This window comes from Nycticebus coucang, chromosome 12 (assembly GCF_027406575.1).
Source record: "Nycticebus coucang isolate mNycCou1 chromosome 12, mNycCou1.pri, whole genome shotgun sequence".
Classification (NCBI taxonomy): domain Eukaryota; kingdom Metazoa; phylum Chordata; class Mammalia; order Primates; family Lorisidae; genus Nycticebus; species Nycticebus coucang.
The window spans coordinates 93,971,192-93,998,375 of NC_069791.1; the positions used below are offsets into that span (position 1 = coordinate 93,971,192).

The 27,184-nt window shown below is 46.1% G+C and overlaps 1 protein-coding gene across 1 annotated transcript in view; it reads right to left on the reverse strand.

The window, feature by feature from the left end:
- XYLT1 (xylosyltransferase 1) overlaps positions 1 to 27,184 on the reverse strand; it is a 310,350-nt gene that overhangs the window by 213,553 nt on the left and 69,613 nt on the right. The window contains exon 2 of the mRNA XM_053554852.1: positions 8,524 to 8,565. Within this exon, the coding sequence (XP_053410827.1) occupies positions 8,524 to 8,565 (42 nt within the window). The remainder of the gene's footprint in view (positions 1 to 8,523; positions 8,566 to 27,184) is intronic.

Consider the following 27,184-nt stretch of genomic DNA (forward strand, 5'->3'; position numbering starts at 1 on the left):
CAGCCTACACTCAGGAGCCCTGCTGCCACTCAGGACTCTGCAGCCTCCGACCAGGTGCTGAGCTTCTCTGTGCCTCAGCACTGCCACCTGCAAAAAGGGGAACGAGAGCGCCTTCCCCAAGGGCCACTGTCGTGAGCAGTGAGATCATGCACATGAAGTGTTTGCAACGCCTCAGACAGAGAAGACAAGGAGTCACCCCTCCAGCTCTCAAATTCCCCATAGCCTTGCTATGGATTTTTACATCCCACACACACCTGGGCCTCCCTCATGCTGATGTTTCACGTGAGAGGGCTTCTTTTTTTTTTTTGTAGTTTTTGGCTGGGGCTGGGTTTGAACCCACCACCTCTGGTATATGGGACCAGTGCCCTACTCCTTTGCGCCACAGGCACCGCCCTAGAGAAAGCTTTTCTCGATTAAATTATCCCAGTACCTGCAAACCCAGCCTGAACATTCTAGCACTGGAACCTTCTCTTTTAAGCTCCCCAGTTTGCAGAGCCCTGCCCCAAGTTCCCATGGTGAAGAGGGCCTAAGCTCCGAAGATCCTGGAACATGTGACGTATGCTGAACATTAGGGATGCCTTCTCACTGAGCTTCCAGCTTGTAAATCTGTGCAAACCCAGGGACAGTGCCATGTCGCTCAGCCAGCAGCACCAGGGCTTCTGCCTCAGTGCTTGATGGGAATGGGGGTGGGGTTGCTCTGAGAGAAGATGTATCTGCTAGAAGGAAAATGTGAGGGTCACCTCCCCCAGGTGTCACTGCTCTGCTTGCTGTCAGCTACTCATCCCGGAATTCACTCTGCATGGATAGGTGTTTCCAAATCCTTCTGCTCTGGATTGCCAAGTGAGTGATCAATAGCAATGTAGATCTAATTGATACCCATATCCAATCTATACTGATATTACTGCCACCTGTATCATACTGGGCCCTGTCTATCAACAAAGCCAGAGAGAAGATTGTGTTTCATTTGTGATCTGGCTCTGGTTCATGTTCTACCAACTTATTAACTGTATAACTTTTAAGACTTGGTCTCTCTGGCTTCAATTGGCTCATCTGTAAAATAGGACTAAGATTAGCACGCGTCTCCTGGGGTTTTATTTCCCAAGAAATGAAAGCTAAACTGCCTCGTTCAAATCCTGCTCCATTTGCTACTCCCTGTTTGGCAACCAACTTAACCTCTTTTGCTTCAGTTTCTCATCTGCAAATGGGGATGACAGAAATTCCTCCCAGCTGGGACAGTTGTAAAATGTGAACCAGTAAATTCAAGTAAAGAATTTAACTTAGGAGAGCACTTGGCACACAGTATGTTAGCTGAAAATACTAAATTCATGAATATGTGTATAATGTACAGTTCTCATCTCCAAATAAACGTATATATATACACACATATATACATATATATATTCATGTATGTAGTCCTTAGTTACAAGAGCAATCATTTTAAGTATTCAGAGTTAAGGGCTAAACTTAAACCTTCACTGTCTTAGGCAAAGTCCACTCCCAAGAAGAACAGAGGACTGGTGATCTCAACATGATCTATTTTTTGCAATGGTGCGTGTGGTTGCACTTTGGGGAACTTGCCGGCTATTTGTAGAAAGTTGCATCACACGCACTATTCGCCCTGAGTCATACAACCAGAAAGGAGCCCGTGGCCAAGGGACCACAATCCTCCCTGAGGACAGTTCCACTGCCTGAGTCCAGCCTCCCTGTCTGCTGAGCCAAGTCTCTGCCAGGCAGCGGTCCAGCCAGTGAATCAGAGCCAGAGGAAAAGATCACGGCAAGGGGATTTTCCACTCCCGCCAACCCGCAAACCAGTCTTGTTTGCCCCCCGAGAGATTCTGCTCCCTTAAAGAGGCTGATGGGTCGCAGGCAGCCTGTCCTGCCATGCTGTTGTTTCTGTGGGAGACCGGGATGCCCAGCTCTCTGGCTAAGGGGATGTTTAAGCCAAGTTCTTACGAGCTGTCTCAGTGCCAGTTTTAAAGACCTGCTGCTTCTGGCGTATCCTCTTAACAGTGAGCGGCCCGGCAGCGTCAGGCTGGGGACCCTGCACTGAGTCCCCCGGGAATCCTCTGGAGCATTGGCCTCCCCGCTTCCCATGCAGATTTAATGCAGCAAACCAAATTCATCCCATGTACCAAGAACGAAGGCTTCATGTTTCCTATGAAAATGCACGCTTCACATTCCAGGAAAACAGAAAGGGATGGAATTTGGAAGGGGTCTTGGGCCCCGCCGGCCAGCTCAAGGATGCAAGGAAAATGGAAAAGAAGGAGCCCCCACCCCTGGGGCAACGTGGAAAGATTTCCAGTTCCGGGCCCCACACTGTCTCAAAGCCCACATGGTATTATGAGACAAGGTCTGGATTCCAACCATGTGGGAGCAAAACGCTCCAAACCAGCAATTCTCAGATTATCTGGGGGAAGGGCCTGGGGTATTTTTTGGGTTTTTTATTTATTTATTTTTTTTTTAAAGAAAGAGACTGATGGAAAAGACAAAGATGTGTTGAGAAGCAATCTGGTCTCACCGTCCCCTCAGCAGACGCTGGGCACCTGAATTAATGGGCTGGAGACTCAGGTAAGAGCCATTCAGAAGCTCCCTGATTACTCCAAAAACTGCTCTCTGCAAAGGAAAAGGTTAATCGAAGCTCAGAGCTGGAAGAGAGGAGAGGAGACAGCAATAGCCTTAATCCTAGGATGGGGGAAGAGCTTCAAAAGAAGGAAGTTTGCACAAAGGAGGCTGTGGTCTGCCTCAGAAAGAGGAACCAGGCCTAAAAATCAAGATATTCCATAAGGTCTGCTCCATCAGACCAGACACCTTGGTCAACCCCTCTCCAAACTCTCGCCATGTAACTGCATTTCTAATTTTAACTCTGCATATTCTTTGCACTATTGAGCCACAAATCTCTCAGGAAACCATCTCTTCTAAAGAGTTTATTTTGTCCATAATAATCCAACAGGATCAGGGTTTTACAATCCCATGGACGGGTTCATGTGTACCGTGGGGCACCCCATGCATAGTTTGTCCCTGCAGGCCTGGACACACTGGGGGAATGGATGTATCGTGACTAGAGCCCACACGCTGGATAAAGTCTGACCTCAGCCAGAACATAAGCAAGAATACACCAACGAAGTCACAACCGCATGGCTGGAAGTACCTTTATAAAACAACTGTCCTCAGAACAAAGAGGGTTATACTAGGGTGTCTCAACCTCGACACCACTGACATTTGAGGCAGGGCAATTCTTTGTCAAGGGAGGGGGTGCTCTCCTGTGCATTATAGGGTGACCTCTACCCACTAGATGCCAGTACTACACTATACCCCAAAGTTATGACTATCAAAAATGTCTCAAATCATTGCCAAACGTCCCCTAGTAGGCAAAATCGCCCAGGTTGAGAACCACTGGTTTATACCAAAGCGTAAGTTCAGCTAAACATCAGTCAGTTAATTAACTACACTTGATCTTAGCCGAAAGGCTGAGAAGCGATAATTAACTAACAACAGCATTAGCCAGGATGTCTGACGTTTAGTCACCAAGTCAGCACCACACTGCTAAGATCTCAAGTTCCCCTGGCCTGTTAAAATGCTCACATTGGACATTAGTTTGACTGGGTGGCCCTGAATTTTTCTTCTCTCTACCTCCTCAGTCCTTTTCTTTCACCCTGGCCTGATAAGGTAGCTCCTTATTCATTCTGACATTATAATGACACAAAGGGAGTGACGGAGCTTGAAGGAACTAACACTCTAATTGAGTCTAAGAAAAACTGGCATTATTTTCATAGGAACCAGACATGATATGCAAAATGTTACAGTCTTTTGGCAAGGTTAATTCTTTCTTAACTGTAAGCTCTCATCTCAGATTGCCCCTCCTGAGTGCAAACCTCACCACCCCAGTTCAGATCCCACATCCTGAAAGGCTGCTTAACAACCTTCCCTACTCTGCCCAGTCACTCTCTCGGACAAACACGCCCCTTTTATTTCCATTCACTTATCACCGCCTGAAATTATGGATGCATTTATTTATCTATCTGCATATTTTCCATCTCACTCCCCTGCACAGGCAAAGAACCTTCTGTCCAGCTCACTGCTATATCCTTAGAGTTTAGTGTAAGGTCTGACCTCTACATGGCCCAATAGTTATTTATTGAATAAGCAACTAGATGACTAGATATGCATAGATATAATTTTTAAGGTAGTAATTTCCTTTTATATCCGTAACTCATTTTCTACATGACTTTGTTCACTATCTCATGGCCCCAGCATCATCTTTACATATTGTGAACGTCACTTCCTCTTCTATACCCTCGGCTAGTTGATCAGAGAAATTCAAGTATCTAGTTGGTTTTGAAAACGGAGAAACTGGGAGTTTTCCTCTGGATGTCCTTGATCTTCAGGTCCTCAGAGGGGTCTCAGTGGAAACGAAGCCCTGGTCTGTTCCACCTAGAGCTGACTTTGTGAATGCCCAGATTGACAAATCTTCCCTCTACACAAGTGCTCCTGTATTACAACTCCCAAGGTCTCTGGGTGTTTGAATAGAGGTCATTAACTAATTGACAGAGAGGCTGTTGTGGAGTGGAGGGCGGGTAGGGAGAGACATGCTAAAATTAAATGACAAGAGATCTTGCCAACCGGAGTGGATTCAGGAATGATAAACCATCTTGGGGATCGACCAAAAAAAAGAGAATCAAATAATAAGCATTCAATTTTATCAAAACACTATTGATGTGCTGGGACATGTTTTGTTTTTGTTGTTTTAAAATTAATTTTCTATCAGGTTCACTGCATAAACCATTTTACCAGCAAGCCTTCTGGCAACCTATCTGTCAAAAAATTACTCACCGTGCAAAGAATTCTATCTATCTATCCATCATCCGGCCACCCATCATGCATCTACCTACGTATCTAAGAACATCTGGACACTTGTGTAAACCATTCTTTATCTGTCCATCTGTCTGCCTATCTTTCCATTTATCTATCTATGGCCCTTGAGTTGCATATATCAAGCCCATCCCTCCAGTTTTGCCTGAGCATTAGCAAACCTTTCTACTAGTCAAAGCAATTTTATTTTCTGGCAAAATAGGAGAGCAGTTGAGATGACAAATTTTGATGTCATACAATCCCGAGTCTAACACCCACCAGTGCTATGTGCTTCCTGTGTAACATGGGACAAGTCACTTAACCTCTCTGACCCTTACATTCATCATCTGATAATTGGGACCCAGAAGAACACCGATGTGACAGTGGCATTTGAAGATTCCATGGAAGAACCCAGTTCTTGACAAATGGCAAATGTTACAAGCATGATCATGACAATGCCACCAAGCCACTAACCAGAGTCAAACTTCAAACTCCTTTCAGATCTTTTGTTTCTTCCTCCAAATTTCCATTTCTAGGTCACCTGGTTCCCGGGTAACCACTATCTGAAAACCAGAGACAAGTGCACCACTGCCAGTCAGGGCTGCCTCGGTGCATCCCCAGGGACAGCCCACTGAGGGGAAAGCTGACACCAGGGATTTAAACCTCACTCGGCTTCCTCATTCTATTAATCTGGCTGTTAAGCAGAGAGGCCTGCTGATGCCAACAGATGCAGAGCTCTGCTGTGCTAATCAAAGAGCATTAGAGAAGTCCTCAGCAGCCAATCAGTCCATCTCCCCCAACTCAGAACAGCTGCACAGGGGCAGATTTAAGCAAGCAATGGGTGAGGACGCCTGCAATTCATTCTAGAGAGAGGGGGAAGGGTGCATGAAGGAAAGGGCCCCTGGATGGCCCAACATTCCTGCGCAGGCTGGGCCCAGGCAAGCCAAGTTGCTATGCACAGTGCAAGGAGATGGCTCGCAGTGAAATCTTGCAGGCTGGAGAACGAAGCAGTCGTGAGGAGGAAGTGGCACTGACCTAGGGCTACGATCACATCTGCCACCTTACCTCCGCCCAGTTGGTTCTTCCAAGTTTGGCCACGTCTGCCACCTTGCTCATGGCATATGGGTAACATTTGGGGCACTGCTTTCCTTTCTGCCAGAAAACCCTTTCCTGCCCCTCTTGTCTGACTTGCCTGCAGGCAGCTGAATAGGATCCCACTGTTCACCCCACAATGGGCTGAGGCCCAGCACCAAGTCCAATCTGGCCACAGGCTTGTGCCAACGGTCACAAAAAAGCATTTGCACTTTGGTTGGGTTCCCATGTCTCTTTAACACAGGAAATCAGAACTCGGGGAAAGACAACAATATCCTACGGCTCCCCAAAGAATGAGAACCAGATGAGACTGATGGAGCACTGTTTGCAGACAAATTGAGTCAGTCCCCCAGTGGTGTGGCACACATGCAGAAAGTCCGCCTCATGCCGCTGCTGGCTGCAGACTGGGGCTCGAGACTGTTGGGCTAATGGATGTGACTTGAACAGCGGCAGGGGGAAGCTGTCACCCTCACAAGCTTGGCCAGAGCCATCGGCATATGACTATTTCCCGTGGAGCTTTTGAAGGGCTGATTGGGTGATGTCCTGAGTGACAGTCAAGGACAGAACTATCCAGGGTGCAGCTGATCCACCCCCAGGAGACGAAATTTGGCTTCTGGAGTTCTGGACATGGACTATCCGCCTGTGGGATTTCCTAAGGCGAATAATTTTTTCTTCTGGGGAAGGATGGGTAAAGAAGAGAAGGGCCATCATTTTAAAACACAACCTGGAAGTTTTCTTATCATCTGTCAGGCTGGTGGAGACATATTTCCCAAAGTGTGATACACATACCTCGGAGTACATTTATTATATACGTGATTTTAGAGGGTACCCAAAGGAAATATTAATTTTATCTTCATAGTAGAATATTTATTTTAATGGTGCAGAACAATAGAACTCGTACGTTAAACCTGTGATTTCACCAATATTATTGCTTCAAATAGCCTTTCTGGACCCCGATGCTGTGAGCACTTGGGGCTAGATAATCCTTTAGTGGGGAGCTGGCCCCATGGCATTGTAGGACATTGAGAGCAAACACTCCCCACCCGGCCCCAAACAGGTGAACCAACCAAAAAAACATCTTCAAATGTTGCCCAATATCCCCTGGGGGTGAAAATCACTCCTTGGCTGAGAACCAAGGATCAGAATCGTCTACTTGTGAAAGTAAAGTGAATTAAGTGAAGGCGAAATGTATTTTTAGGTGACTTATGTGAGCAGATGAAATTCACACATGGCAAATATGGCCAAGGTGGCCTGGGAATGACAAGTACAGGCAAAACCAGAGCAAAGCATGGTCAAACCAGCAGAGGAAACCGGATCCCTTCAAGCCACACCCTCTCATATTCCTTTTTGCCAGCCTGGTTGCCTGGTGATCCCTGGAAGCCCGTAAGGCCATGTGTGTGTGCTAGGACAGGGAGGCATGAAGATATTCAAGCATCCACTTTCCCTATTATCTCTGGCCTTCTTGATCAAGGAAGGAAAAGCAGGGTAGGTTTGTTACTGTCCTCATTCCCCTTGGGAAGACGCAGGCAGGGGCTGCAGGAGAGGACCAGCACCTGAGGACAGTGAAGAGTGAGGGGAGCAGGTGCCTTTGTCAACACACCCCAGAAGCCCCCGAAACCCCAGAGCTCGCATGCAGCCTTGATTAAATGTTCACACAGATTTGACTATGTCTGACATCTGGAAACTCTCTGCTGTGAGATCTGAATGGAGCCTAGGCTGTCTTTCTTCTCTCTTTACTGTGTGACCAACGCGGAGAGCTAAAGAAATGGTCAATCCAAAGACACATCCCCTGAACATCTGGGGGGAAGGTGACGCTCACAAGCACCGAGTATCTATTACTGACTTTACAGACCTCGTCTCCTGTTGTTCTCCACCCCAACCCTGCAAGGTGGGTCCTGTTACTCTGCTGATACCCCAGATGGAAAAATTCTGGCTTAGAGAAGTGTCCTCATCAATGTCATCAGGCTATAAGACATATAGCTGAAATGCCACATGTATATGTTGGACTCCGAGGCCCACATTCACAGCTCCCATGCTGCCCCATCTCCCAGGAAAGCAGAAAGTGAACAGTAAGGTCTACTCTATACCCTCCCTCTAAGGTCCACTGGTCATCCTCCTCCCTATAAGGAAATGCCACTGTGATCCTCGGAACAGCCTAATGGGCAATCAGACAGAAGGATGCAACTTTCTTCCATGGCAGCTAGGTGCCACTGCCCCAACTGCCAAGGAGAAAAAGCCACCCAAGTGCAAAGAAAGGAAAGAGCAACGTCTTCCCACTCCATGGCTCCCTCCCTTCTCCCCCTCCCCCTTGCATTCACCTCCTCATGACTGTTGGGCAGGAGCAAAGGACAGAAGAAAACTCAAAAAATGCCACAGGTGCATTTAGACAGCTGGGTGAAAATGTGCATGTATGTACACTGTCACACATGTGACATCTCCAAATGGGGCAGGCGGGCAGCCTTAGGTGCCTGTCCAGGCCTTCTGACCTGTGGAACCAAGAGGATGCACGAATAGCCCCTCCAGAGAGAACAGGAACATGAAGGCGGGGAGAAATACGTGACAAAACCTTGGCCAGGTACTCACCTGGGCCTCCAGGGTGATCAGTGGGCTCGGGGGGTGTGGATCCTATATGGAGAGAAGAAAAAGCACACATGAGGAGTGGGGGAAGGTTAACTTACTACCCTGGCTTGACCTCCTCGGTGGGCAAGCAACCCTGCGGGGAGGACAACCCTGGTGCACCCATTCTACTGGCATGTCAGAACCGCCTGGCCCCATCTGCACCCCCCAGCACGTCCTCCCACACCCCAGGGAGGAAGGAGGCTTGAGTTTTTCATTAAGGGGACGCCCGCCTGGAAATCACGCAAAACAATGAAGTGCAAAGAATAAAAGAAACAAAGCACCCTCGCCAAATATCTCAAAGCGTGTCCAAATCCTCCCTAGGAAGGAGAAGTTGGGTCCATAAGAGGATTAGAAATAAACCTGAAAGAATATAAAGGCCTGGTAGGGGCAAGGCCATCAGTTTGTGTCTGATCTCGGAAAGAATGAGGGAAGGAATGAGACAGGAGCTTAATGCTTGGTATGAGGGGCACATTCCAATGGGCTGGGGAAGATCCTTTTTAGGCTAGAGGAGGCCAGAGAAACGTCCTATTCATTCACTCTCTACAAAAGCCAATTGACTGGGAATGCTTGGTGCTACTGTCTCGGTTCATTAAGCATGAACTCCTTGGGTTGCAGGAGACAGGGTGGGTGCAGAAAGAGGAAGGGGCTGATGGGGGGAGGCAGTGGTGTTCAGTGAGTGCTTTCCAAGGAAAACAGGAAACCCAGTACAGAAAGGCTATTTTAGTCTACACCGTGTCTGCTCTGAACTTAAGCATGTTGGATTCACAATTCTGGGGAAAACAAGCTTCAGTTGCCGCTTACAGAGAATGGGCATGATTTTAGCACCCTGCAGAACAACCACACTTTGAAGCTTTGCTTTATTTTAGCATATTTTCCAACACAGGCTTCTAGGAAGCAATACAAATTAGCACCAGCCCACTGATCTAAATGGCCAGGAAGTGTAAGGAGATGGGAAAATTCTAAACCCCTATGCTGGGTGAGCTGCCACTCACTTTCTCAATCATCATTTGATGAAATCTTTATCATGATGTCTAATTCTGTGGAGAAGAAGAGGCACAATCTCAGAAATATGCAGAGCTCTGGTCAATTCTGCCCTTTCTTTGAAGACGAAGAGTTCATCGTCCCCCAAGTCCAATTTGGAGTCCAATTCCCGGCCCTCCTCCATCGGTATAGCTCAAAGAAAGTTGCCAAGAGAACATCTCTTATTTTCACATTCCCCCAGGCACTGAATAGCCCTCATGCCCCGGAAAAATACTGGGAGGACTATTTTCTCCCCCTCTTCCCACAGTGCAGCCTTGGCGCATAAAGAGCTCAAAGAAGTTGTGAAAGAAATAGTTCAGGTCTCTCTCCTCAATCTCTTCCTAGCCCTTTCCCAAGGGTGAAGAAGTTGCAGGTACGACTGGTGAAAACCCAACATTCATGAAGCCACTTTCTCCAAGCTAACAGGCTATTAAAAAGAGTCAGCTCTATAGTTCCTGCTTCCTTGTGTTAAGCCAGCGGTTCTCAACCTGTGGGTTCCGACCCACAGGAACTGTATTAAAGGGCCACGGCATTAGGAAGGTTGAGAACCGCTGTGTTAAGCAATCACACAGCAGACAGTGACTGTTTCTGGCTGTCAGAGACATGACCTGCTTCCTGGTGTGTGGCTGGGGGTGTGCGTCAGACCTGGTACACGCTGCTGAATGAGTGTGTGCCCTGTCTGCTGTTCAGATCAGCACGGTCTGTGTCTGTTTGTCTCTCTGTACAGATGCCGATCATGACAAGGAATGGGTGAGGTGGCTCACTCCTGTAATCCTAGCGCTCTAGGAGGCCGAGGCAAGAGGATCACATTGACTCGGGAGTTCAAGACCAGCCTGAGCAAGAGTGAGACCTCATCTCTACCAAAAATAGAAACATTAGCTGAGCATGGTGTGCACCTGTAGTCCCAGCTACTCAGGAAGCTGAGGCAAGAGGATCACTTGAGCCCAAGAGTTTGAGGTTGCAGTGAGCTATGATGATGCCACTGCATTCTAGCTTGGGTGACAGAGCAAGACTCCATCTCAAAGAAACAAACAGCAACAAACCCAGAAGATAAGAAGCTGCATCTTAGCCTCCACATTTGCCTCAGTCTTAAAGCCAAGTCCTAGCGGAGCACCGCACTGGGCTGTTGAGTGGATGCCCAGATTAATTAAGCTGTACTTCACAGCCCATTTAGCTACTGTCTGGGACTTACACTTCATTGCTCAGAGTCTCGAGAGGGTGAAGAGGGGAGAATGCCATCCTGAGCCCCTAAAAAGATCATCACTGGAAAAGACCTTCCTTGGGAAGCCATAGGAAATCGCCACCAACTGTGTCAATAAAAGCAAGAGCCAGATCCCTGGATGTAGTGAAGCTCCAACCCTGTATGTGGTGTTCCAAGATCAGAGACAACCCCCCCAGTGCATGGTTAGGGGTTCAAGATTTATTAAAAAGCTTCATGGAAAATAAAGGCACAAATGCTATCTATATAGCATCTTAATTAACTAGCCAGAAAGAAGATAAAGTACTCACATCATTAACACTTAGGGTTCACTTGGCAACAAAATTTTGTTCTCCCTCCCCTGCACACATTGGAAATGGAAGACTTTCCCTAAAGAGGCTCAGTCCAGAGGATTCAAGGTGTGACTATATATCTGTGAGGTCTCACTTTCGGCAACACCCGCCTTAATTGGAAAGGCTAACAAAGTGGAACCGGGTCAATGATGCTGTCTGCCTAATCCATCCTGTCTGTCTAAATTGGGACTCTTTGGTATACAGTAGAGTAAATGCCTGTCCATCAGAGGAAAGCCTCCTAGAGACCAAAGGGAGATTTGCAACATGCTCACAGACCATGCAGTGCTTTTAGAATCTTAATGCCGGTACCAGGAACCACCAGATTGCCTACAGCAAGGAAAGCCCTTTCATATCATCTATTGCAATGACTAAGTTGGGGAAGTCAAATGAGGAAGTAGGTAGACTGAATTGGTGGCCTCAGTTCTTCTCAGCACCCCCTGATTGTGTGACCTTGCAGCTCTGTGCACTTTGCTACTCCATCTGTCAAAGCCCAGGCTAGGGGATTTGACTTGCTTAGTCTAATAGTCAGCAGACGTGATGGAAGCAGAAACTTGAAACAGGCTTGGGTGATTGAACATGACCTCTTACGCTTTTGCCATCTCCACAAGAAGAACGTGCATGCCCCTGGTAGCCTGCTAGTCCAAAAAGGACGGCAGACACGTAGACAGACCCAGCCCCAACCTGCAGCCTGGAGCCAAGCCCAGCCTAGATCAGCCAACTCCCAGCCAACCTTCAGCATAGAGAAAACATATGCTTGTTGTTTCAAGCTGTTGAGTTCTGGGGTCATTTGATATATTGCTTTATTATAGCAATAACTAGTGTACATTCCAAACACTGATCTTGACAGACCAGAAAGTGTCACAAAAACACACAGTCTTGGAAAACACACAAACAATACATACTCTCTTTCCCTAAGTTTGCAAACACATTCCAGGAGCCTGAAATAACTGCAACCAAAATCTATCAATTACAGAGGGCCTACTATGTGCCAGGCCTTGTGCTAGTGCACGATTACATCAAGCAAGAAAATAATCGACCATTATTAAGATCTTGCACTACCCCTGAGTTAGCCTTCAGCCTCCGCCAAATACACCAGCCCTTTTGAATTTATTATTTAGATGCCATCACAACATTAAAGGAAATGATCACTCTGAATCCTTTTACCCTGAAATATAGACAGTTTCCCTTGCTCTGGTTCATTGTCAATGTCATCCTGTGGGTGTATTACTTGACCAAGATTTAGAATGGTACTAATAACAGACATTTGTTAAGTTCTTCGTATGTTCCAGGCACTGGGCTTAACTTCTATATTATCTTACCCCCTGTGATAATAACCCTAAGAGGTAAATGCTCTCTTACGTGTATATTACCATTATAGGGATGGAGAAACTGATCCCCACAGAGATGGAGTAACATGTCCAAGGTCACACAGATGGTGTTGAAAGCCTGGATTCCCTCCAGCACCTTAAACTTGAGAAACCTACATTGCACAGATGTTAGGAGCCCTGATGGAGGATACAGCGTCCCACCTTAGATGAAGTAATGTTGCAATTTGGATAATGTCTACCACAGGGAAGAGTACCCTAATAAACACTATAACCCAGGCGTCCTCAGACTTTTTAAACAGGGGGCCAATTCACTGTCCCTCAGACCATGGAGGGCCGGACTATAGTTCAAAACAAAAAAACTATGAACAAATTCCTATGCACACTGCACATATCTTATTTTCAAGCAAAAAAACAAAACGAGAACAAATACAATCACACCACCTCATGTGGCCCGTGGGCCGCAGTTTGAGGACGCCTGCTGTAATCCTTTCTCTGCATCTGCCTTTTTTTTTTTTTAAAGGTAGTGGACATGGTAGTTGACAGAAATTAGCACACGTGTCATGACTAAAAACAAAACGCACTCACTTGGCCATAACAGGCAACTGGGTAGAGTTTGCTAAATCCATCCACATGCGTTTACTAAGATCCGACTCAGTAGCTAGCACTGTGGCTGGCGGGCACCGGGAGGGAAACAGAAATGAGTTTGAAGGGACTCTGTGTACACTGTCATTCCCAAAGCTAACTGTTTAAATAAGAGGCAGAAGCCTGATTACAGGTCTTAGAGAAATGAAACTTGTCTCACACCTCACAAGTCTTGCTTTTAAGTCCAGGAAGCCAGGCTCAAGGCCAAAGGCCTAATTTTAACAAGCAATTAAGCTTCAATAAAGAAAGCAGAGAGAGGAGGAGGAGGAATTTGTTCATTATCATTCCATGCATGTGTCAAACACATCTGGAAGCCCTGAGCTGAGCCCCCGCCATTGGAAGGGGCATTCTCTTCCATGTATGGAGGATTTTTTGTTAAGAGAGTGCTTGCTCTGAGTGTTAGGCAATGGCATTGGTGGAGACATGACAATTGCGTGACTCACACTTTCAGAGCCAGATTTCTCTATGAGGCCAATCAAATCAACCAGATAGACAGTGGGTCCCCTCACCCCCCGTAAGACACCCACTGCCGCAGACATTCACAGGGAACACTCGAGAAGGCTGGCTTGGCACTCTCTCCCTGGGAGCCTCTGACCAGCCAGAACTGGGACTCTTCCACCATCGACTTCACTCTCAGTCATCATCAAATCACTGCACCCCTTAGAAAATACATGGTGTTTCATGGGATCACAGACCAAAAGGAACAAAAACTCAACAGAGATCCCTGAGTGGAAGCTAAGTTTGGACACCAAGGCAGAGACACTGTCACTTGTACTGTGAGTCAGGTGCGGGGCAAAGAAGGTGCATTTAGTGCAAGAGTGCAGGTTTGGGGTCAGCCCTAGGTTTAAAACCCATAACGTAACAAGAGCATTAGTTTGCTGGGGCTGCCATAACAACACACATACTTGGGGGTTTAAACAACAGAAATTTTTCTGCAGTTCTAAAGGCTAGAAGTCCAAGGTCTAGCTGTCTGTGGGTCTGGTTTTTTCTGAGGCCCCTCTTCGTGGAGTGCAGAGATGGCCACCTTCTCGCCGTGTCCTCACGCAGTCTTTGTTTGGTGCGTTATACCTCAATGACTGTGTGTTTCCAAATTTCCTCTTCTTAGAAGGAAACCGATCAGACTAGATTAGAGCCCACCCTAATGGACTCATTTTAACTTGATCATCTTTTTACAGACCCTGTCTCCAAATAGATACATTCCAAGGTGGGGGTGGGGTAGGGCTTCCCATAAGGATTTAGGGTGGGGAAACTGTTCAGTCCATAACAACCACTGAGTACCACCCGTGACCTCAGGCAAACTCCTTAGCTTCCGTGAGATTTTTCTAATTGACACAATGTAAACACACAGGACTGTGTTCTTCAATAGTGCTTCTATAAGATAGTAGAGGACGGAATTTAATGTCTGGGACCCTTTAAATACTTACACTAGCTGACCAGATGTAAGCCCAGACAGTCCCAGGCAAATCCAGAGATAAGGTCTCCTCCTCGTCTTGAAAACAAAATACCAACATCATCTCGGGTTGTCATGAACGTTAAATAATAGACATTTAAATTGTCTAGTACCGGTTACAAGGTCAAAATAATCTTCCCTTTGTTTTCTTCTTCCAGGTTTATGAAGGCTAAGAAATCTCTCTCTACACTCAACCCTACCAAATCACAATTTTTCTGAAATGCAAGTTTTTCTAGATACCAGCTAAACCCATCTCATGTGACAGCAGTGAGCAAATTTCACTAATGTGTTCTGAATGCTCACTTTGTGCCAGGAGTCTGAAATGCCTGCAACCCTGCCAAGGGAGGCATCATGCTCCCCATTGCATAGATCAGATAACTGATGCTCACGGAGAGTAATTTGCTCAAAAACACAGGGCTAATAAGGGAGAGAGCTTGGACCAGTAGGCATGTTTGTTAAGTTGCCAGAATCTAGTCCTTTAACTAAATATCCTGGTGTTTCTCCAAGTATAAACTTACTGAATCAAGATCTCTGGGCAAGGATCCAAAGATTTTGCATTTTTATTAAAAAAAAAAAAAAAAAACCTTGGGGAGATGCTTATGTACACGGGAACCTATGCTATTTAAGGGTAATGAAAAACTGAAAGTATCCAAAGTGACAAACAAAAGAACTACCTGTGACGTGCAGCCAGCCACCAAGTACCTGACACATAAATGGAATTATTCTGAGGACTGGTCTTCACACTCTGTGACCCCAAGAGATTTCCACGACAGGTGCGAGGTGTTCCTTTCTCTGTGCGTATACAGCCAAGTATCTGTCCTGCCCTAGAAACCTAGCTACCACGCTCCCCTCCCCAACATTTCCTCCCCCAGGAAGTGGGACTCCTTCTCAGCTTCTTCTCCAGTCTTGCTGCAGCCATCAAGGTGTCACATAATAGGGCTTTCTCTTTAGATGTCCCCATGGACTCTCACAGCAACCTTCTCTCCTGTGCCGGTGGCTTCTGAGGTGAAGGCAAGCACTGGGCGATGAGGGAGGGATGCCAAGGGCACAGAAGGCTCCTTGTTCTCTAAGAAAGGCTGCATGTGAAATGTGGACACAGGCCAGGATCACACAGCACTCACCTTGTTAGAAAATGCGAACTCACCTTCAAAGGGCACTCGAGGGGAAACAGAAACCCCCCCAGAGAGGTGGGAGGGATTCTCGCAGGGGTCCTCAAACTGCGGCCCGCGGGCCACAGGAGGCGGTGTGATTGTATTTGTTCCCATTTTGTTTTTTTACTTCAAAATAAGATATGTGCAGTGTGCATAAGAATTTGTTCATGGTTTTTTTTTTAAACTATAGTCCAGCCCTCCAACGGTCTGAGGGACAGTGAACTGGCCCCCTGTTTAAAAAGTTTGAGGACGCCTGCGAGAAATGCTGGTGGATGTTGGTGGATTCCTCTCCCCTCCATTTCTATATCTCTAGCTCTATTTCTCTCTCTCTCATATTAAAAGTTTAAAAAAAAATATAGATCTCTCTCCTATCCTGCAATCTTTCCATATTTTTTAACCCAGACCTCAGAAATAAACAACAGAGCCTGGAAATGACACTTCAGCACTTGAGCTGGTAGTTAATCACCCACAGCCTTGGGAGATCTAAGGAAGCAGGCTCATGGAAACTCAGCAGTGTGTGCAAATCTCTGAAAACAGTCACCGAACTCTACACTGTTGTATGTGGCTCTTTGTTCTGTGTTCACCTCAAGAGCCCTTGTAATTCTTTAAATAGTACGCAGAATTACAATTCTTGGAACTACAAGGTTTTGAAAAAACCTATCTGAAAGATTAGGGGCTTGAGGTATGAAGTGGTAAGGCAGGAATAGCCAACTGGTGGCCCACAGATGTTTCACACTGGGGTTTTTTGGGGGACGGAGGGAGAGACCCTACAACATTGATAAAACATTTGCAGTCACTGTCAATGTTTTAAAACTAGGATATTTCACATGCAAATTCAGATTTCTTATTTCTTCTTTAAAAAACAGAAAAATTTTTATTTTAATGCTGTATGTGTTCTACTTTAAGAAAAACAGCTCAGGACTAGACCCAGTGGTTGTGCCTGTGGCCTGGCTGTGCTGCAAATTACTGACTCCGTCACCCCTACATTAATGCAACTCACCTAAGATCACACAGTAGGTTCAATACTGACAGTCATCAAAATACTATTAACACTCTTCTGATACTGAATGCAAGGCATCACTGTAAGTGGCTTCTAAGTAGTATCTCATTTAAACCTTACACCAACTCTCGCAAGTGACATCAACAGTCCCATCTTACAGATGGTTAAAGTGAAGCTCAGAGGAAAACTAACTTGCTCCAAGTCCCTCACTAACAAGTGATGAATCCAGAATGTGGTCCAGGGCAGCCTCGCTGGACAGGCTGTACTTCTTTCTTGACCGCTAAGCCACACTGCTTAGCCATGGAACAAACTCATCCAGAATTGGAATCACTGAACTACAGCTCATGGTCCTATAAGCAGTGGGCACTGGGAAGCCATGTGGAACAAGGAACTGGGTCAGATACGCCTAACACCTGATCTTCCCATTTCCTTGTTGTGGACCTTGGTGTGAACTTGATATGGTTGTTACTGATGACCATGGCAGTAATAAGAACCACGTCACATAGTTAATGTGAAGACTGACTGAGATGTCACACGACAGCATGCCTCAGGCACAGAGTGGATGGGCCACAAATATCAGTGCCCCTCCGAGGACAACTGGCATCACCTTACAATGACTTTCACAGCTCAGGGACATTTCAAGCAATAATTAAGATCCACAGTGAGCCAGGAAAGGACTGGGCAATGCAGCCTCCACCCAACACATCCCCGAGAAGAGGTACTGCCTAGATCCCTCCAGGGCCACATGCCCTTCTGAAGGTGGCCACGTTTGGACCCATGCCTTCCTGGAGCTGGGAACACCAGCCACATCTCCAGCTCAGCCCAATAATTAGCTTTGCCCCGGCACGGGCCACAGCACCTATCAATTTTGCACCCAATTGCTGCGGTCATCCAGATGGCAGGAGGCCCAGCTGGAACCAGGACGGCCAAGTGTCCTGCAGACACTGTGTGGAGCTCCACACACACTCTCCAACTTCTAGACCACGGAGTGAGTTCTTTGTTCCACAGGGAAATAGGGCAGGTTTGAGCTCCAGAGTCCAAGGTTGCAAGTGCAAGTAAGGGACTTAGAGATATAAACCAGGTGTGTGGCTACCTCCCCAGAAGGTGCCCAAGGTGGGTATTACTAAACCATTACCTGGTCTCAAAGTCAGCATGGCCCTATGAGCAGAGGTTACCAATAGATTCCAATTTCCCTATGAGATGAAACCTATTTCCATCCCTGACCTGAATCAAACCCATCATTTTCTGGTGGAGCATACAAGATCCAGGAAGGGAACCATGTTTCCTAAGGGCCACACACAGTATGTGTCAAAAGTCAGTCTGGAATCCAAGTTTCTCAACACCAAGGCCTGAGTTCATCCTATTTTGCCAAAACAAATTTCTGTTCACATTCCTCCCTCCCACCCCTCTTGTCTTCATTTCCTCCTCTTCAGCTTTTTCACAAGAGCCCCTGACCAGGACATCTTTTGTTCAAAAGATACTGTATCCCAGCTCTGGGAAAGCTGTGATTCAGCTGTGCTGCATGCCTGGAATGTTTCCAAGAGGCCACACACAGAACTGTAGGCTCAACCATGGGGAAAAACCTAGTCCCAGCAGGTGGGGAGTGGAGAGCTTTGCAGCTCCAGGCCACGCCTCCGGGCATGGAGCAGCCTTCCTAGGCTGGAAGAGAGATGCTGAGAGTACCTGTTTGGCAGGTCAGCCCACAGGGGACAGATGGGCTTCCTCCACTTAGCGTCTTTAGGATGAAAGAGGCTTCCTTCCCTTAGAGTCAGGATGAAAGTCAGCAAGTTTCAGCAGGGGAAGGTCTCCTCCTGTACGGTCATGATGGCGATGATAAAGATGACCACACTGATGACAATAGCCATCATGCCACTATCATTAGTTATGTCCTTATGAGGCACCATAATTAGCAATTTATGAGCATTATTCCAGAAAAATCTTAATTTCATCTTCACCAAGTGGCTGCTCCTAAATGGCCATAAAAGTTTGGAAATGTAAATTATTTTATTTTATGCAATTGGGAGAAGCTCTTGATGTCATTACATGTGTGCCTGTTCCCAGATGACGGATACCCTGTGGCACTGTTCCTCATTTACAGAGGAAGAAGCTGTGGCTCAGACCTGCTCAAAAGCCACAGAGCCAGGCCCACTTAACCTTAATGTCATCACAGAAGTTAAAAAAAAAAAAATAGTAACCAAGATGCTTAGATGTGGTAGGATCTGCCCTACACACTGCACAATATGTTTGTTTGTTTTTTTAATTAGCTGATGTTTAAAATTTGGGGCGATGTCACAATATACGGATTTACGGCTTTTCTTGAAATGTCAGAACTGGTTCACTGGGCAGGCAGGTGGGTTAAGTGGGGGACATCCCTGCCCACCCAGGCTGGGACCTATAAGCATCGAAGTCTGTGACACCGCTCCCCCATCTGTTAGCTATGATACGACACTTTATCCCCACCCCCTAACAAGGGAAGGTATCATTTTAGCCAATGAGCAGCTCTTTCTACATCACCACCCCCTCACTCCCAGCCCCAAGAAAGAAAAGTTCAGGACCTCATGAATTCACTGAAGAAACAGAAAAAACTCTATTAATTTGCCAGATAATTGAGCACTGCAAGTTATTCATTTCTGAGCCTCTGCCTTTGACTTTTCGGGGCCAGAGGCCTAGAAGGGAGGTGCCGGTACAGAAGGCAGAGCAGGAAGAGCTTCTTAGCGCCCACTGTTTCCTCGCTTCCTGCACGGCCGGCTCGTGCAGCTGTCAGTGAACTGCCTGGCTGTTTGTCCCTAGCTCTCTCGGAAGGAAGTGTTCTCATCACCCACGACAGCAGAGTTGGCCCGAGGAGCCAAAAACGTGTGCAGGGGCTCCGAGTCTGGCTCTCCTTCTGTTCAGGGAAGCCCCAGAGACAGGAAGATGGGAAGAAAGCACAGCCCAGGATGGGGCATCCTGAGAGAGCCCCTTACAAAGCCCCAGCTGGGGGGGAGGGAAGAGGAGGCTGGGGGAAGAGGGTCTGAAGCACACGATTGTGTACAATGAGCCCCTTTCATGGGTGAATAGAGGGCTCTCCTCCACTCAGTCTCAATGGCTTCATTTCTGAAAATGACTAATTCTACACCCAGAAAGCCAAAGCTGCCAGACCTCGTGCCAAGGTCAGGCAAGGGCCTGAGATCCCTGAGCAAGCTGATAATGAGCACCCAGGAGACAATACTGTGCTAAGTCCTATTTGGCTGAACCAAAGCCTACAACAGTCCTCTTTTATTTCTGAGCTTTCGGCATTGGGGACCCTCAATCACATGCGAGGCATGCGTGGTGTAACTTCAGACTCTATTTAGAAGAGTAAGGGCTCCCTTCGCAAGAGCTTCACTGAGACATTTGTGGGGAGGGGGCAGGCAGGATAAAAAAGAAGTGGAGAAACAAGACTCCAGATAAAGTTTGCAGTCTCCAGCCCAACCCTTTCAGGATGCAGTGGGACTCATCCCTGGTGAGCAGGCATTTGGGAACACGATTTTCATGGGTTTACTGTAGAGGTGGCAAACAGACAGTGGGGCCTGCAAGCAGTATTCAACTCAGACAAATTTTGTTCAGCCTGAGCAATGTTTAAAAAAGAACAAAAAAAGCTACATAGGATGCCAACACTTAAAATTCAGGAGGTTTCACATAAAACTGCAGACTCTTGGCATTCCACGGAAAATCAGAAGACCTGGAAAAACAAATCCAGCATCGCAATAAGGCACTGACTGTCCGGAGCTCAGGAGCAGCTGCCCCTCTCAGAAGCATCGCCACAGTCCCCACCCCAGACACACTTCCTTCACCCAGGGCTGCTGCTGGTGTGGCTTCTGTGGGCACTGGAGTTTGCAATCTCTAGTTTAGTGGATCCCAAGTTAAGCCCAAGGCTTTCAGCTGGAAGACCTGGGGTCAGAGAGAAGTATGGGATAGAAATGACGGACTGCTCAAAAAGCAAGCCTAGTTAAAAAGTCCAAAAATGACTGGACTCGGGTGGCGCCTGTGGCTCAAGGAGTAGGGCGCCGGTCCCATATGCCGGAGGTGGTGGGTTCAAACCCAGCCCCGGCCAAAAAAAAACACACAAAAAAAGACAAAAATGACTGGACTCAAGGAGTGTATAGGCACGTGCGCGCGCACACACACACACGGGAACACTGAGGCAAAAGCATACTACTCCCACCAGCAGGGGTGAGAGTCCAGTTTTCTCACCACTCCCTGCTAACCACTACTTTGACAACATGCACCACCTTCCTGAGGCGAGGGATTAGCCCCTTTGTTTTTATGCTTAATGAAGTCCTGGGACTGGCACATAAAAAGCACTTGGTAAATTCTTATTGAACCCAAGAACTGAGTTCCCAAGTCGTGTTAGGTTGGAATGTGGGAGATGTATGCTGACAGCCACCTTATGAGCCGTAGGATGTCTTCCTGACTACACGTCAAGGCGAGTGCTTGCCACAAAGACGAGAGAGCCGGGGTGTACATGATGGAGAAGTTAACGAGCTCAACCCACTGACTGACTGATGTCTGAGACAAGGAAGCAGAAAGGTCATAGGATATGTAGCGTATCTGATGAGCTTTCGTCTGTTAAGAAGGTGTTACGTGTGCCGACATCATAAAATTAAAGTATGTTCCCGGTTAATCAAAGGCTGCAAAGACTCAAGAGAAGCAAGGTAGCTCCCCCACAACGTGGCAGGGGGGTGGCAGGTGCAACTTGCTTTAATGCAGCTTTTCTAGGTCTAAGAAGGTGGGTTGAGGTTAATCAATTGGCTTTTGCCGTATGCAGCCTGGACCAGTTTTCTTCAGCTCTGTATATGAATGGAGTTATGTGTGTGTGAATCTGCATGTGTGCACACACGTGCCAACAGTGGTGAGCATTCTCATGCGTGTACAGATAGGCAGGTGTGGATCTTTCAGCCAAAGCCCTTCTAAAAAGCTGCAGTGGGAACTGTAGATTTTGTTTGCCTAGCATCTCTAATTTTGAGGAATGTCCTCACCCCACTTGGGTTACTAATTTCAAATGCCTGTGGGGGAAGGGCAGGCCAGCTTCAGGCAAGATTCCATTAAGTAGACTTTTATTTCTGAGCTAGGATAGAAGCGGTAAGAATAAAATCAAAAGCATGCAGCTTTTCCGTTTCTGCACTTTGCATTTCATTCTAATTATTCATGCAGGAGCATCTTTAAACACCAAACGGGGGAAATATTACAGTTGTTCTGATTTCACACGCTAACTGTGTTTACATGCTAACAGCATTTCTCAGGGACAATTATCTTATTACTAGTGCACTAATCTTTTCAATCTTTTCAACACCGTTTACAGCTGCAGACTTCAAAAATTACGGCTAATTAAGACCCTGCTTTCAGCAGGTACGGTAAACTACTCACGTATTTTTATAGGAGCAGTCCTCAACCTTTTCAGCACCAGGGACCAGTTTCACGGAAGACGATTTTTCCGTGGACCAGGTAGTGGGGCATGGTGTTAGGATGATTCAAGGGTATTACATTTACTGCACACTTTATTTCCATTATGATTACACTGTGATATATAACGGAATCATTATACAACTTACCATAATGCAGACTCAATGGGAGCCCTAGGCTTGTTCTCCTGCAACCAGATGGCCCCATCCTGCATTGGCAGCCCCTCCCCAGTGCTAGCAGCACCATCTCAGCGCCACCTCAGCTCGTCAGGAATTAGAGTGTCATAAGGAGCATGCAACCTAGACCCCAGGCATGTGCGTTCACAGTAGGGTTCACAGTTCTATGAGAATCTAACACTACCACTGATCTCACAGGAGGCTGTGCCCATGCAGGGATGGAGAGATGAGGAGTGGCTGTAAATACTGATGAAGCTTCCCTCGCTTGCCTGCCACTCACCCCCTGCTGTGCAGCCCGGTTCATAACAGGCCATGGGATGTAGTTTTATAGAGTAAAAGAAAATCAGTTTTGCAGAACACCCGTAAGGGGAATACACACTATCAAAGGGAAAGGGAAGAAATTATATTGTCTCCACCAATGTGAGAACTACAAGAGTCCCACTGCTAGTATGTTCCAGAATCCAGTAAACAAGTTCCATTAGTGCGGGGGGCCTGTAGAATTCAAGAGCAAGGATAGCTGGTCTGGCCCATTGGAGGAGAAAGTGGGTATTTTGCATTCAATTATATGTTTCTATTCAATATATTCATCTATGTGACTTCCACAATAGAATAGTGGCTGAAAACATGGACTCTTGTACCAGACTAGCTAGTATGTTTGAATGCTGGCTCAGTTCTCTGAACTTGAGCAAGTTCAAATTCTTTTTGAACTTGAGCAAGTTCGAACATCTTGGTGCCTCAGTTTCCTCATATGTGAAATAGGGATTATGATAATAATGATGATATTAATAATAATACCTCCCCACAGAGCTGTTATTAGGATTGGATGAATATCTGTAAAGCAGTTAGAATACTGTATGATTCATAATGATTGTCAAAGGTTTGTTGTTGTTTTTTTTTAAAGTGTGGGCTCCAAGGATTAACAACAGTCCATAATACACCTAAACATGTTTTCTAAGATGTTCTTGACCGCACACATACTCACTGCATTATAAGCCATATAAGAGCTGCTAATATATAATCATAGCTGTATTTCTTGTGTCTGTTAGCCATACATTCTGCAATTACTCGTCCTGCTATCTTGGTAGCTGCCATATGAAACCAGCACCTTGGTTATCTACTATTGTTTTTTGTTGTATTGCATTTTAAACCACAAAGAAGCAGACTGCTCCCTGAACGGCTGTTGTGGAACTGGATTTCCTTCCAGCTTCTCAGATGCCAAGAGGAGCTCTGGTATCCTAAGTTGTGTGGCATCTGAGAAACCACGGATGGGTTTTGATGGTGCTTGTGCCACCAAAGTTCATCAGGTGCCTGCTGGGCGCCTGAATAGAGGCGTGACAGGGGCTGCAGTCCACCTTCCTGAATGTTCACCAACTCCATTTTATATCAGGACTGACAATTAATTTCATGAACTCGTCCTAGCAAAAGTGCTACCTACTTCCTTGCTAAATATAACTAAGGTCACCTTTGAAATACTCCCCTTGGCCATCTGGGTATGCGGCACTGATTCTAGGATGAGTTTAGGAACTATCCTTGTGGAAACTGAGGATTTAAACCAGCAATTCTGAACCTTCCCAATGCTACGACCCTTCCTAATGCCGCTACAGCAACGAAAATAATTTTATGGTTGGGGAGTCACCACGACATGAGGAACTGTATTAAAGGGTCGCGACATTAGGAAGGTTGGGAACCACTGATTTAAACAATTCTTCTATTACCACACAGCTTGTGAAAAAAAATAATGTACAGTGTTGTACAAATGACTGGCGGTCTCTCTTGCGACATTTTCTTAAACCAGCTGGCTACCTTTCTCAAGATCATTAATACTGGTAGCCTTACTAATAGTAGAAGTCAAGGTAACAACCACCAAAAACACGGCATGTGCTGTGTGCTGAGCATCACTTTAAGCTGACACATGTTGAGTCATTAAAACTATCCTATAAGAGATGGAATGTTATTAGCTGCTATTTTACAGACAAGGGAACTGAGTTCAGAGAGGTGATGCAACATACACACAGCTGCACAGCATCAGAGCCAGAATTTGACCAAGTCCAGAAGACCTGGCTCCAAACAGCTGCTCTAGACACTCTGCTCTCTAGCCTGTAAAATTCAACAACTGCGTCCTTTGGACAAAGAAGGCATAAGAAGATAGCCAGAAGTGGGGCTGATCTGATTATCTATATTAAACAACTGATGACAAAGTCAGTGATTCGGTTACATTTGTGAAGATAGACTGTAGGGTGGACAGAAAAAACAGGGATTTCTTCTAGGATGAGAGAGCTGGAAGACTCTTTCAGGAAGTGAGGATTAAATTGGGATTCAAAGAAAGAGCAAGAATCAATTCATCCAAAGTAAGGGAGAGGACAAGCATTTTAGGCAGAAGAAACAGCATTAGCAAAGGCTTTAAGGTAGAAGTCACACATATAATAATTTTTAAGAAACAAAGAAAGGAAGTCTGAAGCTACAACACTGAAAAGGTGAATGGCATCAGATGAAGGGAGAAGATGTAATTCAGGGACTGGGTCAGAGAGTCCCTAGGGGTCCTAGGGAGTTGCCTGGATCTTACCCAAAGAGCAGCAGGGACTCACTAAAAAGATTTATGTGTGGATTGATGAGATTCTTCATTCAAGTCAGTCGCCTAGTCCTACAATCTTAATTGGCTTTTACATCATCAGATCCAAAGGTATCTCTGAAAAAGCAACTTAATAAACCAGCATGCTGATGACTTTCAAGATGAATTTCAAATAATTCCGATTTCCCAATTTTAGGAATCATCTCACACCCCACACAGTCTAAATCATTAGGTTGCTACAACCTACCCAACTTTACAAATGATTCAATCTTCATTATTATTATAGACTGTGGGAAAGTCAAGAGGTAATATGTTGTAGCATATTAAAGTCAGGTAAAATATCTTTTTTCCGTCTACAATAGCAAGACTAAAAAAAAATCAATCTAGGTTAGACAAATGTCAATTTGAAACTCTTGAGTTCTTCGGCTTAGGAAAATAGCACAGCGTTTGTAAATTAAAAGGGGTGAATAGCTAAAACATCCCCCGTGAGAAATGCCCCTACCATACAAATGCACAAACTGTTCAGAGTACTTCCTGCATGCCCCCCTTTTACTAACACCTATTAGGTGCTAGGTGTTCTGGTTCATTTCAACCCCCAAAGTAATGGGATCAACCATCCACTCTTGACTGGGACTGATGACTCAGGAACTTCACTGTTAAAACCAGAAAATTCCCAGACAAACTAGATGCACATTAGTCACTAAACCCCTACAAACACAAGTAATCATGTAAGGAAAATACAGGCTCGGAGAGGTAGAGACACCTGTTAACATCACAGGTAAGGACTGGGGACCAAGGTTCAAGTCTTGATCTGTGAGACCCCAGATCCTTCTATAATAATATCTCACATTTCTTGGGTACTTGTTATATACCTATACTAGGTACTACTTTAAGCTCTTTCTAAGCATTAACTCATTTAAATCTCAATAGATACTGTTCTGAGTCCTGTTTTACTGATGGAAGATTTGAGGCTCAGATTAACTAAGAACTCCTTCATGATCCTCCAGCCAGGAAGTGGGATCTGGTGACGGTGCCTGTGCTGTTAACCTGATCTTACCTGTTTATCAAACAAACCACAGGCAACAGACTGCGACAGTTGTTACGCAAGAAATTAAAGATTTTTCTTGTCATTGTTTTCTTATTCAAGGTAATCTTTTCTAAAAATGGATAAGAGAGATACTACAGAGGTTTGGAAAAACAAGTTGTTGTGAACCAAGCTGGATTTGCTACTTGTTGCCTGTTTACAAGGCTCTCTGGACAATTACAAAACCAGAAATACAGTAAGTTATGATGAAACTGGCCAAGTCCAGTGTTCAAGGATGGTGCTCCAGAAATGCCTGGAACATGCTCTGGGACATTGTGCCCATCCAATAAATCCCCAGTGCCCTTCTGGATGGGCTTGCTGTTGGCACAGGCACCTTGGCACCGAATACCATTCTTCAGGTTAAGAAAGTTTCATTAACATGGCCCTCGAATCCTAAGCCCTGGGGCATTACATCCAAATGTCCAGACTTAAGTAGCTAGTAACACTGGGGTCCCTGCCATGTGTATGTGGGGGAAGGTGGTCACACAGAGGAGGAATGGTCATCACTGCACTGCCAAGACTACAATAAACACTGATCACTGAGTGCTTTTCTTGTGCCAAGCTCTGCACAGAACTCTGACCTAGACAACAGACCAGTTCACAGAGGAGGAAGCAGGACTCCTGGGCCACAGCCAGCACTGTCCTGGGACCTGGAGGGGCCTGTCCCATTGTGCTTTCATGACTTAAGACAGTGGTTCTCAACCGGTAACTCTGTCCCCCAGGAAACATCTGACACTACCTAGGGACATGTTTGGCTGTCATAACTTGGGGGCAGGAGGTGTGAGCCCAAGGGTGCTGCTCGGTAGGCCCCTAACAAAGAATTATCTAGGTGTGGGGTTGAGAAACCCTGACCTAAGGGGACAGAGGCAGGATAAAGAACCAATGACAGCCCACCAAGCCCAAAGCCACACATGTCAGGCTTAGGCACCTCCCAGACCCTTCCGCAGGCTCCCAGCCACTCCTGACTAGAACCCAGTTCCCAAGTGGATGGAGTAATCTTTTTGTTGCTCACAATTATATCTGCAGGGCCTAAAACAAGGAACATGATGACTTTTCTTTTAAAGAATGAGGATCATTAGGAGGCCAAGATGGGAGGGTCATTTGAATCCAGAAATTTAAGTCCAGCCTGGGCAACATAGTGAGACCCCGTCTCTACAAAAAAAGAAAAAAAAATTAGCCAGGCATTGTAGGGCACACCTGTAGTTCCAGCTATTCGGGAGGCTGAGCGGTAGG